Raw genomic sequence first — 19,128 nt, 5'->3', positions numbered from 1 at the left:
CCGCATGTCTGTGTGTGTTTCTCCTTTTTGTTTCTAATTTTTATTTTTATTTGCATTTCCTTCTGCTTCTGTGCTGCAATATTAGGAACTCCGGAATAGCTCGGGTTTGTGTGTAGTCTCCTATTTCCCAACAACCGGGTTTCACACACCGAAAGAAATTAGTCGATACCAATGTCCCTGCTATTCTAATGAAAGAATGTAAATACATATAGACACAAAATCACAGGAGCTGATCTTTTTGTAAACCATCCTTCGCCCTCCCTGTTTTCCCTTAATGTAACTAGTATGTCATTTATCCAGGAATAAAAACAGAAGTAAGAAAAGCATCTTTGGGGGTACACACTAATGGGGGTGCAGTGCTGATTATAGCGAGCTTAACCCTTGAGAAAAGCAAAATACTTTGCCTTTCTCATGCTTTTATCTCATGATGGCTGAGATATGACAGTTACCCAGAAATAATAAAAAAAAAATAGGTATCGTGTTGGGTTTTTTTAAGCAATATTGACTAGACAGGACTCTGCACGTTGTCACAACCCAGGGGTTGTGTATTTCAGCAGTTCCCACACATGTTTCATCCCCAAGAGCTTCTAATTCAGTGGAAATTTTGCAATCGATTTCAGTGGAACTGAGGTTTAATAACTTGTCACCGTGGTGTAATTAGTGCGTTTGTCCACTGGATGGTGCATCACTTATTTCTACAGCCCCAGGGCACGCAAAATTACATTAATCATACTGATCATATGACATTGGCAAACAGTCTATCTCCAGATGCAAATGCAGGGAGACAAGATGTATAGATAAAACAGTTATTTGTCAAGTTTTGTAAAGAAACATCACATATAATGACATATGTCTTAAATATAGGCTGAAAACAGGAAATTCTCTCCCTGATTTGAGCTTTCTTGAAGGACAGGAATGTCTGGGTCCCACCCTGCAGATGTGAGCATAGCCATTACTTCTGGATGTAGTTCTGAAAATCCAGTTTCGTGTGCAGTGCTCAGAGCAGAGATCATGATACGCGTTTTTTTCTTCTTGGCTTTGATTTCTGCTCAAACACTGGATCGCTTTTCACAGCAAATAGCACTCGCTACAGCGCGAAAATCTTGAGAACCACATTGGACGTCAGAGCTACACTTAATCTGATTTTGCAGGCCCTTGATTTCTGAGGGTGCAGAAAATTTTTTTTCTGATGGGATATAGTCCTGACATTTCCTTTGCCAGATAGCTGGATTTAAAAGAGGCACTGCTGTTTAAAATGTTCAATGTGAAGTTTGATGGCCAATATTGCAGATGCTTAAGAGCAAGTTAGCAAATTTATACTAACAAGAAATTCTTACATTCAGCTTGCTTTTTTCTCTGTATTTTTGGCGCCATGCATCAGTCACAGGTTTCTCATTTCCTTCTGAACTTCAAAACAAATCAGTTGAATATTATTTTCCTCCTCGCATTTTTGCCAAGTGTGTGGAGCAGATCTTAGACTTGTTTTAATACACACAGGACTGTTTTTGCCATGTTAAAAACATTACCAGACATGTCAGGACTTTGGTTCCTTGGTGAGTCTTGCTGGTTTGGAACCCATTTCCACAGCTAACAATATTGCCAAGATAAATTGTTTGCCAGAGATAACTTCGAGTCCTCAAACAAATTACCTAAGAAACGTTGAAACATAATGTTGCATGAAGCAAATTGTTTCCGTGTTTCCTGCCCTCATAGGAAGGAATGGAGCTTATCTCTGCTGTAGATTCCATAGAGCCAGCCACAAACCCTTAACCAATGCATTGTTTAGACTGGGAGTTTTTGAATACTTCACATATCAGAGGAATATATGAAATATTCATGTCCCATTTATCCTCCCCTCAGAAATGCAAATACTGAAATTCAAATGATTTGTATGAGGACTCCAACAGTTTGGCAAAGTTCATGGACTGCATTAGGGGGAGAAAAAAAGAGTTTACAAGAACATGGCGTTTGCCATAGACCCTTACATCTCAAGGAGACTAGTGCTGCTGAGGGTTTAATTACGTGCACGTTTGTAAAGCCCCAAAGGTTTATCATTTGTGGGGATCTTTCCCCATTGAGTATTGCTTTCTGTCAATACTGTGTTTAAATTTTAACTAAAAATGAAAGCTGTTTTTCATAACCCATTCCCTTTGCAGCGTTTTAGTGTGCTGAGCCCTATCTGCTGTGCTGCAGGGTGATAACATTGTGACACATCTCCTATTTTTAGACCATTTTCAGTCCCTCCACAACACAATCTGAAGTAAGAAAATAACCTTATTATCTCTGGCTCTCTGCCTACTCTATGTGGTTAACTTTAAGATGTACCCCTTGAGTATTAACTGAGGCAATGGCGATTTACAGAAATAAATTTCTGAACCTCATTGTCTCAATTGTGGTGCCTTCTGCATTTTATTTCCCTTTTGATTTGGTCTATGGATACTAATAAAGCAGTGCAGAACAGCTATACCCAGTCTCAGAAAACAGGAACTATGTAAAAATAAGGAAGCTTTTTAAGAAGAAGGTAAAAGGAACATCTAAGACACTACAGGCTTTTGAAATACAGATAGAAACATGATCATAGAGGCAGAATGAGTGCACATCAGTATCACAAAAGACTAGATAAAGGGCAAAAAGAAGCAGCAGAGCCAAGGAGGTTATTGAAAACAAGTTGCACTCAAAGACGGAAATCAAAAGAACCATAAGCACTAATCCTTTAAACACAAACCACAGCACAGGTGGTTTTATTACCAAACGGAGGGACAATTAAGACAAGGCATAAACATGTACAAGAAATGCTTTTTCAAGGAACTTGAAGACCACTGAGCAGTCCGTAGAGGCAACAGGGAGCCAGAATACTCAGAAAACAAAAGCAAACACAGGTTTTGAGAGCCCCATCTTTCTCCAAAGGGAGATCAGATACACCCCAACCACTCCCGAGAGCCTGGGCTTCATTTAGTGTAGGGAAATGAGACAAAATGCTTGCTAATTGCAAAGGGAATAAAAAGATCTACTGTGCAGCCAGCAAAAAGCCATGAAAAATACAGCTTCTAGATACAGTACCTACAATTGCTCCTGGCGATTTTTTTTTTGCTGGCTTGGGTGAGATGGGCTGCCAAGCCTTGTCCCTGCCCGTTGGCTGGAGCTGGCAGTGACAGGCAAGGACCTATTTATGCTGAGAGCCCAATAAGACCGGGTCAGAAATCTAAAATATGAACTGTGGTCCTCATCAAAGAGATGGAAACAGACACAACCTTCAGCCTGGGGAAGAGCAGCTGATAATGCCCAAATACCCTGTGACAGCCCCAGTGGGGAGACCCCAAGACCCACCTCTCTGGCACCACAACCCTTAACCTGAAGGATTTCATAGAATCATTTTGGTTGCAGGAGACCCTCAGGATCATTGACTCCAACCATAACCTAACTCTAGCACTAACCTATGTCCCTAAGAACCTCTTCTAAATGCCTTTTAACCCCCTCCAGGGATGGTGACTCCACCACTGACCTGGGCAGCCTGTTCCAGTGCCTGACAACCCTTTCTAGGAAGAATTTTTTCCTACTAACCAATCTAAACCTCCCCTGGCGCAACTTGAGGCCATTTCCTCTTGTCCTATCACTTGTTCCTTGGGAGCAGAGCCTGACTCCCACCTGGCTCCAACCTCCTTTCAGGCAGTTGCAGACAGTGTGATAAGGTCTCCCCTCAGCCTCCTGTTCTCCAGGCTGAACAGCCCCAGATCCCCGAACCGCTCCCCATCACACTTGTGCTCCAGAAACTAGAAACACGTTTCCTAGAAACTTGGCTGTGCCTCTGCAGTGGAGCTGCCTCGCTTCCCTTTAAGCGCTTCCGTGCGGCTCAGCGAAATGTGGCGGGATCGAGGAAAAAAAAAAGAAAAAGGAAAAAGGGAAAAAAAAAAAAAAAAAGATGGAGCAAATGCAACTTCCCAGAGTGACCTCAGCGGGCTGACAGCCGGGACAAGCCGCTCGCGGAAATGATCGCGACCGGCCCCGGGACACGGCGCTGCGCGGCCCCGAGGCGGGGTTTGGCGGCGACCGCAGCCCGCGCCCAGCACCGCCCCGCTCCGCACCTCGCGCCCGGCTCCGCACCCCGCGCCCGGCTCCGCACCCCGCGCTCCGCTCCACACCCCCGAGCTCCGCTCCGCGATGGCGGCGCTGCTGGCGCTGCTGGCGGCGGCGCTGCTGGCGCTGCTCGGGGCTCGGCGGGCGGCCACCCCCGGCGCTTGGGTCCCGCTGAAGCGCTGGGCCCTGGGCTGCCTCCTGCTCTTCCACGGCACTTGGAGGCAGCGGGCGGCCGGCGGAGGTTCCGCGGAGTCACGGCGGCCGCGGCCGCTCCGCCCCGACCCCCACGTGAGTGTGCCGCCGCGCTCCTGGTACCCCAAATCCTTGGAGCCCCTTCCCCGGCAGCATCTTTCCCAGGACCCCCTGCCGTGACACTGTCTTCCCTGGCACCCCCATCTCCCTGGGCCCCTGTACCCCTAATCCTGGGAACCCCTTCCCTGGTAGTCCCTTTCCCATGACCATCTTCTGTGACACTCCCATCCCTGGCACCTCTGTCTGCCCCATCCCTGGCACCCCTATCTCCTAGCACCCCACTCCCCTTAGATCCCAGCACCCCCAGTCCTTGGAACCCCTATCCCCTGGGACCCACATTGCCCCACAACACCCATTTCCCCTTGGCTCCACACCATCTCCTTCTGCAGAACCCACATCCTGCAGGGATCTGCAACCCTCTGCATCCCCTGCACCCCAGCACCCTGCATCCCCTGGGACCTGCATCCCTCAGGAACCCCAATCCCCTGCATCCTGGTGCCTGGTACCCACACTGCTTGGCCCATAAAGCTTCGGGACCCACATCCTTTCACCCCACTTCAACCATCACAGGATGGGGATGTTGCCTTGACTGTTCCTTGCAGGGAAAAGGATAGCCTCAAATCACACCAGATGATATCGGTTGGAAAAAGCAGACACAAAAGCCTTTTATTTTCACACACTTGGTGAACTAAATCTTGTTTTCCAGGTGTACTTGTCTGCTTAATAAATAACAAACCCTCTGTCTACAGCCTGTACCTTGCCTATGTTCATGGATCATCCTGTCAAAATACTCACTGTGCCTAACGGGGTGCTTTGGGTGGGCCTTGCTGTAATATTTGGTGGGAGGGGAAAGCGGAAAGGCTGATGAGACAGGATTTCCCTCGGTTTTCCTTGTCTCATCAAGATTTTACTTGCAGATGCCAGCTGACGTTTTGAATTCTAAGTAATTCTTGTGAAAAATCAACTTCCTGCTGGCATTTCCTGGAGCTTTCTGGGAATCCTGGAGTCATATTAATTAACAAATGCTCAAGAGCAATAATAATATGATTTTTTTGTTTTGTTTTGTTTTACACTGAATGTTTTTTTCAGAAGCAGAACTTCATCCATACCCCAAAATGCATACAAAAATCTTAACTTCAATGTTCCAGCTTTTGAAACTTCACTTTGAGTGAGTTCTGCACAAATATGTGAAAATATACATCTAAATTTGAAGTTGTGGACATCTGTGTGTAACAGTGTTTGAGATTTAGGATGGTAACTGGCCCTACACCAGTCCAGCTGCTGATCATGTAGTAAAGTACTGGGTTTCTTATGGCTTTCTCTTCCTTTTCCCTTTTTGGTTCTATGTTTCCCCTAAGTATAAATTGTCCTTCATACAAGGTGGGTGTAGATGTGGCTGAGTTTCTTCCTTGAAGACACTTTTTGAGGGTGCTTTTCATAAGGATTTTGGTTAAGGGAACTTCTCATTGCAAAATAATAATCTTAATTAAGAATAATATTTTACCTTGTCCATGGCTACCAGGCAATAATTACGTTCCCTCTCTAAAACTGCTTCTCAGCTGCTCCCTCTCTGCTTTCTTTGTCTGCCCTGATAAGGAAATGGACAATAAAGAAAGGAAAAATGCTTTTGTGTCAATGACTGATGTGAGCGTTGCATGCCAGATTAACTAAATGTTTTCTGGGTGTATGGACTGTCCTGTTTTACAAATGAGGCTTCACCGCTGCTGGGGAAACTCTGGCTGCTCGCTGGGCTGCCTGCTATTAAATATAAAAAGTGAAAGCAAACTTTGATTCCTAAGAAGAAACCCATGGAAAACAACGAATTACTCACCCTCTCCCCTCCCTTCCTGCCTGCGGCTGGAGCTGAAATCCCTCTCCCTTTCCCCAGGCGCTGGATTCAATTTATTTCACCGGCTTTGCAGAGACCAACAAGACTTTTGTGATCGCTCGTCTTGCCAAACGTCCGAATGGGATCTGCGAGATGTGGCTCTTCCTGCGGGTGGAGGGAACAGGAGAGTTTGAAGTACGTGGTGGATGTGGGATGAGATTCCACAGTGGTGCTTGACTCCTGTCTTGAACCTGTGGTAGGATTCCAAGCAAAAAATAATGTTCTCTGCATCTTCACTACATCAACATCCTAAAGACAGTAATAGCACTGCCCAGGTTACTGGTTATATCTAATTTTTTGAGTAGGTATCTGACATTAATTCCCTTTTTCCCTCGATGTGCATGAAACACAGTGTATCTTCTAAAAAATGCCCTGTTAAGTATCTTAGGAAGAATCTGAGCATGCAGTACATGGTTAATAAGTTACGTTGTATAGTTATGGTTGGTTTTTTTCATCCTTTCCCAATGAGTGAATGCTATAAAAATCATTGTGGAATTGCCTCTTTCAAAGAGAAAGAGAAGTTTTTAGGTTCTTATATGTACATCTGCTTTATTCTTGATAAAAAGAAAACAGTATTAATCGTACATTTTGCCTGTGGATTTTCTCTTTTGTTAATAACTGGCTGCATATTAAAGGAGAGAAGATCTGGCATGATCTCTTTGCACTCAACTATTTTTGTGCTCACAACTTTGTTTTGCTAAGTAGCCATGACCAGGAGGAGACCAAAAAAAGATAAGGTTGATGTGATTACTAGAAATCAGGAAGAGCTGAAAAAAAAGCCATTTCAATCAACTGTGCCTCCTGCAGAGGATGGTCAGAGCAGGAATTCACCCACATTGTAACCCCACAACTGAACTAAGAAAATGTTTTCCTCAAATGTCTTTTTAGCACCCACAACATCCAAACATGCTGGTGAGTGATGAATCTGAAGAGATTTGGAGTGGAGGAGGGCTCACTATTGAATACATAGAGCCCCAAATGCACTGGAAAATAAGCTTCGATGGGTTACTCAGGTACCGCAGCACTTTATGGTTTCATTTATCTACTCTTAAGATGAGCACAATCTGAAAATACATTTAACAGACTTGAAACAAGAGAGGTTTGGTAACAATAGCACACATTGATTTTTATGGAAAGAAAATACAGCTAATACTATCTCCACCCATTGTAGGGTTGTAATGTAGCTTTATTGTTCTATCTTAGCACACAATAGCATTTTTCTTCTGTGATGTGTCCTGTTGCATCCCTAAGCATGTCAGAAATGTTTTGCTATTTGTTTAAGAGTGATACAAAATTATGATGCTTTGCCTTACAGAAAAGGACCCTACCGACAGCAGTGGAGTGAAGAGGAAGGTGAACTTGTGCCAGTTAAATTCTCTTTCCAGTAAGAGCATTTCACTTTTGCTTCGGGATGTGTAGTGATTTTGTGGTTAGAGATTCGGTTACTGTTTTCAAAGGGTCACATGCACAAAGTAGCACATGAAGCCCTTGCCTCTGCTTTCTGTTTATGGACTTGATTTGTCTGATAAAAAAATGATTTATTGTCAAAGTAGCACAGTATTTCTGGAGTGATGCTGCATTTGTACCTCCAAACAGACTACATGAGAACAAGCATGCCCTTCCATCATCCCTTCCTACATAATCTGTTGATTCTTGCACTTCTCAGTTTCCATTTGTTTGCTTCCTTGAAAAGTAGTAGCATATTAAAAATTAGAAAAATCAGATTTATCCAATAATGATAAAGTACAAAGATTGGCATTGTCAGAGTAGTAAGCGCACAGCTTGGTCTTGTATCACCTGGCAGCTAATAATGTATTTTATTTTTTCCCTCTTCTCCTAGCTGGGAGAACTTCACAGAAGTCTTTGACTTTAGTGCCGACAGTCACCCCAGTGCATTTGTACGTGCTTTTGCCCAGGAACCGTGGACCTTCGAGTTGTTCCAAAGGGTCAAAAAGTGAGAGGCAAGATTAATTTCTTCTAGGGTTAACAGGAGTTTTTCTACAGATCTCTTCAGGGTCTGTCATGTATTGTTATAGGTAATTTTAGAAGTTGGGTTTAATTTGAAGTGAGCCAATAAAGGAAGTGGCTCCTGTCAGATGTCTCCTGGTTTCATAACCACACCAGATGTGTCAACGTCAGATGTGTCCTCTGAGGAGGATCCTGCAAATGGACGGGGTCTTCCCAACATGTGGGTGGAGGGACCTCCCCACAGTTTTGGTCTGTAAAACCTCAAGCATTAGGAATATTTCTTATTCTCTCATTTTTTCATTGCTAAGAACCTGATTCAAACCACTTCCAAAGCCAATGGTGCAGGTATATCTAAGCAAAGGATCAAATATAATCCTGTGAAAGGGCTAAAGTTGTTTTCTTTAATTAGTATACAAGCTTCAGAGAACTGAAAATACACAAAGAAAATATGAATATCAATATTGTGTTCTCTAAATGCAAACAGAAAATATGTAAACCAATAGTGTGTTGTCTTTGGTGATACTTGCTGACTTCTGAGCAGCAATTGTTTGGTAATACAATATTTTTTCAAACAACAGGCATTTTTCTAGTCAGTCAGGATGGGAATAGACATTCCGTAGTAATAACTGGGAAATGTAAAATGGATTTAATGTGTACAATCTGGCATAGCCATGATCCAGACGTTTTGGGATAAGTCTATCAGATTGGCATTGAGACCACCTTGATTTTGCCTTGTTGATTTTGCCTGTTGATTCACTTTTCTTTCCCCTAGACAAAGAGAACAACATTTCCGACATGAGCAGTGGGGCCAGTCTGTTGGAGAAATTGAAATAGAAAATCAGGAGAAAACAGAACTTTCTCTCAAAGGCGTTCGGAGCCACTCTTATGGTAACAGCTCCAGAAAATAATCACTCACTTGGCTGTCTTCACTGTAGCTGGTAATGGCAGGACGTTGGGACTAAGGATTATCTTTAAAAACAACAATGTCGTGACTGGGCATGAATTTAAGACATTTCAGAGGAAATGCCATTACTGTTTTGGGGACATGCATACGCTTACCGTGTTATCAATTACTGGATATCTCTTTATCCAGAGTTAGTGTCAAATTGGGTACTATTAGTTCATATTTTCCAGCAATGGTGAACTTAAGGTTGGGTGGTTTTGTTCGTTTTTGCAGGTATCCGGAACTGGTCTGAGATTTACCGTTACGTCATGATTTTGGCACACTTTGAAGTAGGTATTAACACAGCTCCGTAACCATGAAATTGGAGGTGTTTCTGAACTTGTCAGTCATTATCCAGAAATAAGGCATTGGGAGAATCCACAGTGTGCAATCAGAAGTGCTAATTGGTGCCATCGTTAGCACATATCCATGTTGGGAGCAACTCTCAACACTGGGTGTGTAAAAACTGAGATTTTGCTACACCGATTGAACCAAAAGTTGTCTCTGTAAATTGAAACTGCTTGTTTTGGCTTTTTTTAAGAAAAATTAGATAGCTTTACAGGACAGATCCTCAGCTGCCGCACATACCCAGTGCTCCATGGAGCTGATTCAGCGCTGATTCACACTAATTGAGAGCCCGAGGCATTAGCAGAGATCCTAAGCCTGCGTGACAGCAGTCAGCAAATATTTCTGCCAGTGCTGAGCTATAATTCTCTGTTTTGCCATTTTGCCTGTACTGCGGCTGCTGGGAGCACACAGCCTGGGGAGACGCTGAACGCTGATGGTACAAGCTGCCACGCAACCCCAACAGATGCTCCTGAAAAAACATTTCCTTTGCCAACACAGGCGTGAAGAAATCTAAACTCTCCATTAGAGGCAGAATTACAGGAGTTCAGGCTGAATTCAGAATAAAAGTTTATTTTCCCAGCCAGCACAGAACACACTTTGGAAAATCTCATCTATGTGCAGATCCAGTAGCTGCTGTGATTTAACATATGCCCGTGTATCTTTTAATAAGGCTGTGCTTCTGTGCTGTAATGTGTATAATCAGGTAGTGACCTCTCTCTTTTCTTCATCATTATTCAGGACTCAAAATGACTGCTGCTCTTCCTTTCCTAATTAAAAGCCATCTGACTGCTAAGAAGGAATAAAAGTTTATTGCTGATTGAAGTTTTGAGTCCTCATACCCCAAGTGTCTGTGCATATATAACATCACAGCATAGTTGTATTTGCCTCAGAGCAGCCCAAGTGGAGCACGAAGGGATTCAGATTCAAGGATGGAAGAGAAATGAATAAAAACATGAGATTTTAGTTCAATCTTCTATAACATTTTTCCTGTATGCTGCTCCCAGGCATAGAATAATATAGGTTAGTAGAAGTGTCTGGTCAAAGCAGGGTCAACTTTGGTATGTTGCCCATCAGTTTTTACTATGGCTAGCTGACATCTCTGCATGTATTTCCCGCCTTCTCATATGTCTTCTTGCTGTGGAGTTTCTGTGGTCCTTAATGTCCTTAAATTCTCCTGGTTTATATTTCTGGACTCTCATTTGCAGACAGATTCACAGAAGATGCACTGAGAAGATTTAAACATGTAAAGTCACAGCACACTGCATAACCTCAGTTGTATCCACAGAAATTATTCTGCACAAGTTAGACTGCTTTTTCTTTCTCACTTTCTTACAGGATGGGACTGCAGCACATTTAACAGTTATTAATATGCCAGCAACCACAACTCAGTAAGTAACCAGGATACTTTATGCTGCTAAAAACATACATCTTAAAGGTGGCAGAGGATACCTGTATGTACATTCTTCCTTTGAACCTGCGCAGACCAGTTTCCATCCACACCCTCTTGCTCTCCAGTACCTCCACCCTATTTTCCATTTGCAATTAGTCACAAGGACAGTTTTTACCTTCAATTACTTCCTTCCCATTCAATTACTGTTTGGCTGATGCAGCTGCTTGTCTTGCTGTCTAGATGATTTAGAGGTACAAGTTGAGCACTTCCAGCTATTTAAGAAGGTGTGTCCGTCTGTGATGGGTCATTATGCGGGGAGTCCTGCCTTGCTGACTGGTGCTGTCTGCATCCAGAAGCTCCAAGACCAGCGTTCATGGCCCTCTGGCCAAGTGGGACCACTGACCCACCTGTCCCACCTGCCCACCACAATCTATCCTGCAAGCTTCATCTTTCCTTCATGTGTGGCTTTCCCCCTTAGCATTTGCAATACACCACAATATTTTTAAACATTTTTATTTATTTTTAATATTTTAACAAGGATATTTTTAATATTTTGTATTCATTCCTGCTGCTTTCCAGGGATGAAGACGATGCTCAGCGTTGAGCTCCCCTGGAAAGCCAATGTGCTGCTCCATTTGAATTTTAGTTGAACTTCAATTCTACTCCATTTCTTTCCCTTTCAGCCTCACTGTAGGTTATGTTTTTTTCCCCAATGGGAGGAAGGCTGGCATTGAGTGGTCCAACGCCTCGCTGGCCGAGATGGCTGCTGATGGTGTTATCGGGGATAAATATGGAGTCACTTTTACTGCTGGTAAGCCAAATGCAGCCTGCGTATCTATATCTGCCTTCAGCTTTTTGGCACACAGTTAATTTAATTTCACTGCTCAGTGAAATTCCATGTGATCCTTGGAGCAAATAAATGGTGTGGTTTTCACTTTCAGGGTGTTAAAATGTATGTTATGAGGTGGATTCAGCTGCTCTGGAAATATGGCTTCATCAAAGATTTTGCTTAATTTACAAAGCAGACAGGAAAACTATTGCCCTTTAGAAAAGCCTAAGAATAAACCATATGGAAAATTATTAGATCTTGGGAATTTTTCTGATGAAATACTATTGAAGATCAGTGACATTCTACCCTTTTTACTTCTATCAAAGGTGGCGAGTACTTTGATGTTTCTGCAACGCTGGATAAGCAGGCTTGCCCTGTGGTGTATAATGGCCTGACTGGACGTGGCGTTTTCCACGAGTGCATTGCGGATTTCCAACTGAATGGGTTAACACAAGGCTGGGGCTTGGTTGAATTTTATTACAGGTAAATTATTCATAGGAAAGAAGAGGTAAAGAATTCCCATTGTCCTATATTGACCTATGTAGCTACAGCTCCATAGATTATTTGAAGCACAAATGCACAGATTTTTTTATCTGATGTAAATAAATGTTGTTCATTTAATGCCTAATGTGTTTATTAAATTGAGAAACATATTATTTGAAAAAGAGTGATTGTGCAAGCACTTCATACATGCAGACAAACCATGGACACTTGTTCAGTTGTTTGTTTTATAGATTTATGAAGGGTTTTTTTGTAGGTCTCCATATAGGTTTATGAGTTGATAGATGGTCCATTGTGGAGATTATCCTACTTAGACAATCTGTCAGATTATAAAAATAATTAGTCCTGTACCCCAAACAGCACACTAACTGTTTACAGGGTAAAATTTGCTCACACAAGTATTTGTCAGACTAAGGCACAGAACAGAGAAATAATCAGAAAATCAATACAGGAATGGCTCTTCTGGGAGAAAGGATTATATCAACAAAATATGGGCTTCTGAGTGAATTGCTGTTTCCCCTGCCACATGATTATCACAGTCTTTTACTGGAGCCTTTTACCTATTGAGTCATTTCTCATTTTTAAAAAAAGCTAGTTTAGTTGTTTACATTGAGTTTCCTTTTTAAAATAAACACTAATTCTTAGCTTCAGAGGAGATGCCATAGAAGACTTTCAGGAGATTGAGAGCTCAGCTTCTTCTGAAAACCAGATACATTTAAGTAAGTAAAACAGGCCATTAATTTGCCAAACACCCACTGGATGAACTTGAAAAACATGGTCTGTAGCAGTTGCCAGATACCTGCTCCACTCCCTTCACTGCTGTCAAAACCTGCGAGGTGGAGGAAAGAAATAACCCAACATGGAAATCCCCATTAAAACTCAAACCCTCTGCAAGTCCAGACAGTCCTGGACATTCCTAAATCTGCCCCAGGAAGGCTTAATGTGGCAATGCTGACAAAATTCCTGTAGCCTACCATCTCCTATCTGCTTCCGAATCCAAACCATGTTAGAAATTGAAGGGTCAGTGTCTGGTTTGTCCCCCTCCCTGCAAAACAACAACTCAGCATCACTGCTTTTCTTGCAGGGATGAAGCCGCCCAGCCGGTTCCGAATTTGCAGCTTGGGTCAAAAACTGAAGGACCCGACCTTTCCTCCTGGCACCATGCGACCGACAGCTCTCCTCTGTGAGCGTTTGCAAGCTTTTCCCAGTGACGTAGCAAGCAGCAGCTTTCAAAAAAATATAAACAAAAAAAAAGTTATTCCCTGCAAAATGCAGAGTTTTGAGTGTGGAACTCCTTAGGATGGAGGTCAAGGGTATAAAAGGATTTGGAGAGAAATGAGATAGATGATACATTTTTAGTTGCAGAGCTTGTAGCAGTTGCTAACTGTGATGGTCTGGAGGCAATTTAAAGGCAAGTTCTGAACAGCTGATCGCAGGAGGAGTGCTCTATGTTCTGTCTTTAGGTATTTTTCCTCAACTGCCAGCAGCTCCCCACCATGAAGACCAGGACATTGGGCTACGTGGGTCTCTGAGCCAATTTAGCTGTTCCTCTGTTCTTTCAGATTTGTTTTTGTAATAAAAGCTCTATCTTTCTGAACTCTCTGGATTTTATAGTCATTAAAACATGGGAAAAAGCTGTTACAGGAAGCTACACTGATTTGATAGTCTTCTCTATAACTGTGTGAGAGCTGAAGTGGAAGAAGTAGGAGAAAGCGCATCCAGAATGAGGCGTCCTCTAGGAATAGCATTAATGGCCAATGAAACAAGTGATACAAACACAGTTTTACATTGTCTGCAGGAAAGTCAGGGTCTGGTAGGCTGATTTAGAAGATGTCCTGAATTTCTCATCATTCACTTGAACTTAGATGCCTTATGAAGCACAACATCCATGTTAGTCACTGATAGCTGCTGGCCCAAGGTAACGTACAGTGTATTCCCTACCTAGATGCCTCTTACCATTAAGTATTGGAAATGAAACATATAATATGTCAGGAAAAAATAGTTATGTGATAGATCTGGACAAAAGGAATTAAGGAAAGATGCCTCATTCTCTGTACCAGGCAGCAATGCTGTGAAACTGCTGGGAGCATCCTAAGGATAGGCTGTAATAATTCCTCCACTCCATTTAAGAAAGTAGTGAAATCTAGGTGTATATAATGTCTACATAATCTCTCCTAGGTTGACACTGGAGAAAACTAACAGACTTTAAAAACGACTTTATCCTTTCTGAGATAGCTCTTAGACTTATTACTACAACAGCGTTATATGTAGAATAGGTTCAAGAATATAAAATTATCCAACAGGAATGCATGTTCAAATTTGGGATGCGTTACTGAACAAGGCTGCGATCATCCAGGCAACAGCTTGATAGGATGCAACAAGCTGATTTTATCTGCAGTCTCTTCTGTGGCTGTGCAGTAGGGGAGAGAAATTCCTGCTCCCTAATTAATAACATTGTCCCTGTTCTGCATTTGCACAGATTTGTGGTGCAAGTGCCGTGCACCCCCTTGCACCCTGAACCATCAGCTGTGTGTGCAAGGCAATCTTACGATCACATTTCTTTTGGGATAGTCATTGATTCAGAGCTTTGGGTTTTAGCTGAGCATCTCCTATAAATACTTCTTTAGTTACAGTGGTATTAAGAGACATGTTCTTGTGAGACTTGCGCAAATTTAAAGATGTCTTAAATCTGTCTGTGTGCTGGAACTCTCAGTGCACAGAAAACAGGGAACTTCTAAATTACTCCAGACAATGGTACTTTGACAGAAGGAAAGGCTTTATGCCTCTTTTTACACAGAAGAAATCAGTCAAATAGGTAATTTTAGAAAGGTTAGAAAAATAACTGTGTTATACATCACAGTTTATTCCTATGAAGTGTGTGGCTTGTTTTGCTATGATCTCAGGAACATCTGTTCTTTTTTTTTCTGTGGAGTTTTTGTCATCTCTTATTTTTTTCTTCTTGAAGACTAAAACATCGACATTTAGAAGAAGGAATACAGGCACATAATCAATCAAGGTCTTTGGAGGGTTCATGGAATGTAGATAATGGGAAAAATTTGTAATTATTGCTCTGGAATGACAGTTAGAGAAGTTGCTGTAAAAAAATTCTCTATCCAGGTCAAAAAATTAAAAATCTATCCCATCGAGAAATGTATTGGTCTGAGTGTTTCTGACTTGCAGAAACTGGGCTACAAGTGGGAATGCTGGGGGGCAAATGACAAATATCTGCCCGACTTGCAGTCTCTGAAATTCATGTTCTGGCAGAGGAGGACAACGCAGCCTTCATCCCTCTCCTTTTGTGCTCCTTACTTGTTTCTTTTGGTACAAGTGGATGTAGAATTAGAGCACTCCGGAGTTCAGTTTGGAAAAGTTCAAGCAGGGTACAGAAAATGATTAATAAAGGTTCGAGCTGGCAGTTTTATTTGCCAGGTGATGAACTACTGGTACGGTATTTCAGCTTGCAGGACTGAAAAATTGACTGTTGGGGGTTTTCTCCCTGGATTTCAAATTAGTTTATAGTGAGCTTGTGTCCAGGACACATGGAATAACTTATTTAATTTAAAATAAATCTACCAAGCCCCATGCTTTGACCATATGAAGTGGTCCTCTCTTGCGGCTCCTTTCTCAGTGGAAAAATCCATCTTGGGAAATGCTGCTGCTGCCCAAAAGCATTAATTTTGAGGGGAAATTAAAAAAAAAAAAAAAAGCAGCAAATGGAGGTAAGTCCTGGCCAGAAGTGAAATGTAGCAAATGATCTGCTCTCGTCCGGCATGAAGGGAAGCAGCTGGAGCCTTGTCGGGATGAGCTGCTTTCCAGCATCTGCATTTTGCACGTCTGGGAGGAACTGAACACCTGTAATTCCTGCTGCTGTCAATGGGCCAGCGCCTGACACGGCAAAATACTTGCACAAAATGCTTGCCTGTCCCACTGGAGCTCACATGCATGTTGAATTTCAAGATTCAGGCACTTGCAAAGGGGTCATTTAAAGGCTGTCAGCCCCAAACTAAGTCACATCAATCTGGCCTTGGCTACTGATGTCTAGAATGGTAAATATTTTACTAGGCTTATTTATTCTCCTTCCTTTTGCAGTCTTTCATGTATTCATAGTATAGATAGAAAGGCCATTTTCAGTGACATTGTATTTCACTGGCAGAAAGAAAGGAAGAAAAAAAATCTTTTTTCTCTTTGGATTTATGTCCTAGCTTTGCAGTTGGTGAAGCAAAGTGTAGCCCAGGGAGTTCTGTAATTCATCAAAAAAGATGCACTATATATCTGGATTATCTCTGTAAAGCAACCAATTATTTCAAAAGTAGACTTTTCCCTCCATAAGAACAAGCTCAGCAGCCAAATGCCTTAAGGACATTCCAGACAAAATGACTGATAACCACCCACTCCCTTCTCCCATTTACTGGAACCCCAACTGCCTCACTCTCCCTCTCCCAGATCAGTTTTTCTCCATCCAAAATTGGTCTTCCCTAAAATGTGGCTTTTTTACTATTACTGCTCTCCTAACATACTTAGAGCTCAGGTGACTGAAGCAAGACCTCCAAAGGGATCCATTCTGGAGGACTTTTTGGGTCCTCCCCCCCATTTTGAGGTATTTTCCTTTCCTGGTTCAGGCTGTAATTAGTTACAGCATTGATTTTTGCTTTTATTCAGCATAGAAAAAAAGCTTAACAAAAAACACAGTGCAAGTGAAGTTCATTCTAATCTGGCCATAAAATTTTACGACGGATGTAAATCAAAGGGAGGAGTGGCAGCTAATGCTCTGGAACAGTTGAGCCCTGTTCAAGCTTTCTCAATAGAGTTAAATCCCTCCAGGAGCAATTAGCCTAACAAGCTGTTTAGGCCACTTATAAATAATGTCACTGATGGAGACGTCTGGAGGTGTCTGCTCTGTGCACCAGAGACTTTCCAAATATGCTGAGTGGTGAATGACTTCTTTTCTTAATCCACAGTAGGGGGTTGGAGATGCACATCTGACATGTCTCAGCAGCTTTGCTCACATTTTTATCATGTTTTCCAGGAAAGAGATAGAGAGGAGAGTAGGAGTGCCATGTTTTTTTGGAGTGTCCTCCTCCATTGCTTGGTAGCTGTGCGTGGGACACCATGTCTTAAGTGCTGACCTCAAATGCTTTGGTCAAAGTAACTTAGAAATGGCCCCGTGCTCAATAAATCTGGAGTTGTTCATGGTTGAAGTCCTTGTCACAGCACCTTGTGACATATGAGGCTGACAAGGGACCTCTGGTTGCGGTAGGTGTTAGAAATGTGTTTTGTGGAAGGAGGGTCCATCAGATGCCATTTGAGCAAGAAGATGGTGACAGGAGAGAGGATCTGGGTGCAACTCATGGCCTGGAGGGCTGGGGCATGGGAGAGGGAAGCTTTACCTTTACGAAGTGTTTTTTTCTGATAGGATTTGCTGGAGGGACTCAATAAGGTGGAGATTTTATTTACATGCGACTAAGTGACTTTGAGTTCTGCATTCAGGGGCATCTTTGGCACGTCTGGGCCCCAAAACCTCAACTAATACCATGGCCTCATTTTTTTTGTCTAATTTTTTCCTTCTGCTTGAGATTTGACCTTAGTTTTCCCACCCATCCCATTGGCTTGAAATATCTTTTTTTTTTTTTTTTTTTTAAGTTGTCATCTGTGTTTTTTTTTTTTTTCTAAATTACATTGTAACTTTCTAGCCTTTGTGCTCTTATGATTATGGAAGAACCTTCTGCAGCATGTAGGGAGCTTCATGCCCCATAAAACTGGCTCTATAAAACACTAATTAGAACTTCTCAATTGCAACTGTCTATATCCCTTTGAAGTCTGACTTTTCAAAATAGGGCTCAAAGGGCCTCTTAGCCAATCTTTGCCAAAGCATGAACTCCACCATTGGTGAAAAAAATACCCATACAAGGAGAAAACAGCACTGGATAATTACAGTAGCCTTAAGATAGTGCCTTTAACCATCAAAACCTGAGACATTCATAAGCAAATAAACCTCACCACGGACACTGCCTTGGTTTCAACCCTCGTATGACTCTATCATTTGAGTTTGTTCTCCAAACTCATCTAATTTCCCTCTGTCAGGGACATGAATGCTTTCAGATGAGAGGCTGAAAAAGATGGGAAAGGATGAAAAGCCTTTGGTCTCATCATGTTTGCACCTTGAATGGACAGATCTGCATTCTGCGTATTGCATCCAGTGCCGAAAAAGTGTCATTGTGGGCAACTGAATATGCTGATGTCTGGGTGCAAGTGAAAATTATTATTATTTCTTTAAGAAGTTCCACCATAAAATCTAAGCTGATTGAGGCCAGGTTTGGTCGGGTCCCATGGCAAGAGGGGTAGTATACAACACATCCAGACAGGACTATGCAGGTCAACACCAGTAGGATAAAAATTGGTCTAAAAATAGTGGCTGTTCAGACAAGGCGACAATGATGGTTTTTACTTCTGTCACCCCTTTTCCCTGGAAATTGCTTTTTTTTCCTTCTGCAAAACAACTCAAGTTATGCACACTCGATACATTTTGACTAACTTTTTAAATCTTCCTTTTGGATGAAGCACGGGAAATTCCACTGTTTGTTTGTTGTCAGTCCTAAATGTCCTTTAAGTAAGGGCTGGATAATAAATTAATAAGGAATTAAAAAAAATTACAGGACCCCAAAGTTTCTAGGAATATTTAATAGCATTTTGCAGAGATGAGGAGTGCGAAAAGTTCTGAGGTTACACAATGCACTGTGCTGCTGGTTGTCTTTATTAAAGCATCCAGATCCCAAAGTTTCCTTTCCCAGTCTTGTTTCTACTGTTATTCTAAGGCATGCGGGCTTCTACCACATGTTTATAAGCTGATAAAACCATAATGCCAGGAATGTTTTCCTTCCTCCATTAGATTAGCAAAATAAGTGACATTTCTGATACAGCACCGTTTAACGTGCTTT

The 19,128-nt window shown here is 42.2% G+C and overlaps 1 protein-coding gene across 1 annotated transcript; it reads left to right on the top strand.

Moving 5' to 3' along the window:
- Window positions 1-3,650: 3,650 nt before the first annotated feature.
- On the top strand, window positions 3,651-12,179 carry LOC308045000 (uncharacterized protein; the record flags this gene model as incomplete). Its single annotated transcript, XM_080351997.1, has 10 exons — window positions 3,651-4,362; window positions 6,215-6,349; window positions 7,103-7,227; window positions 7,530-7,598; window positions 8,055-8,168; window positions 8,955-9,070; window positions 9,360-9,415; window positions 10,809-10,861; window positions 11,547-11,674; window positions 12,019-12,179. The coding sequence occupies exons 1-10, from the start codon at window positions 4,159-4,161 to the stop codon at window positions 12,177-12,179; spliced, it is 1,161 nt and encodes a 386-aa protein (XP_080208123.1). The 5' UTR covers window positions 3,651-4,158.
- Between the last annotated feature and the right edge of the window lie 6,949 nt (window positions 12,180-19,128).

The sequence above is a fragment of the Nesoenas mayeri genome, assembly GCF_963082525.1.
Source record: "Nesoenas mayeri genome assembly, chromosome: 12".
NCBI classification, from domain to species: Eukaryota; Metazoa; Chordata; class Aves; order Columbiformes; family Columbidae; genus Nesoenas; species Nesoenas mayeri.
This window is presented reverse-complemented; position numbering and strand designations above follow the sequence as displayed.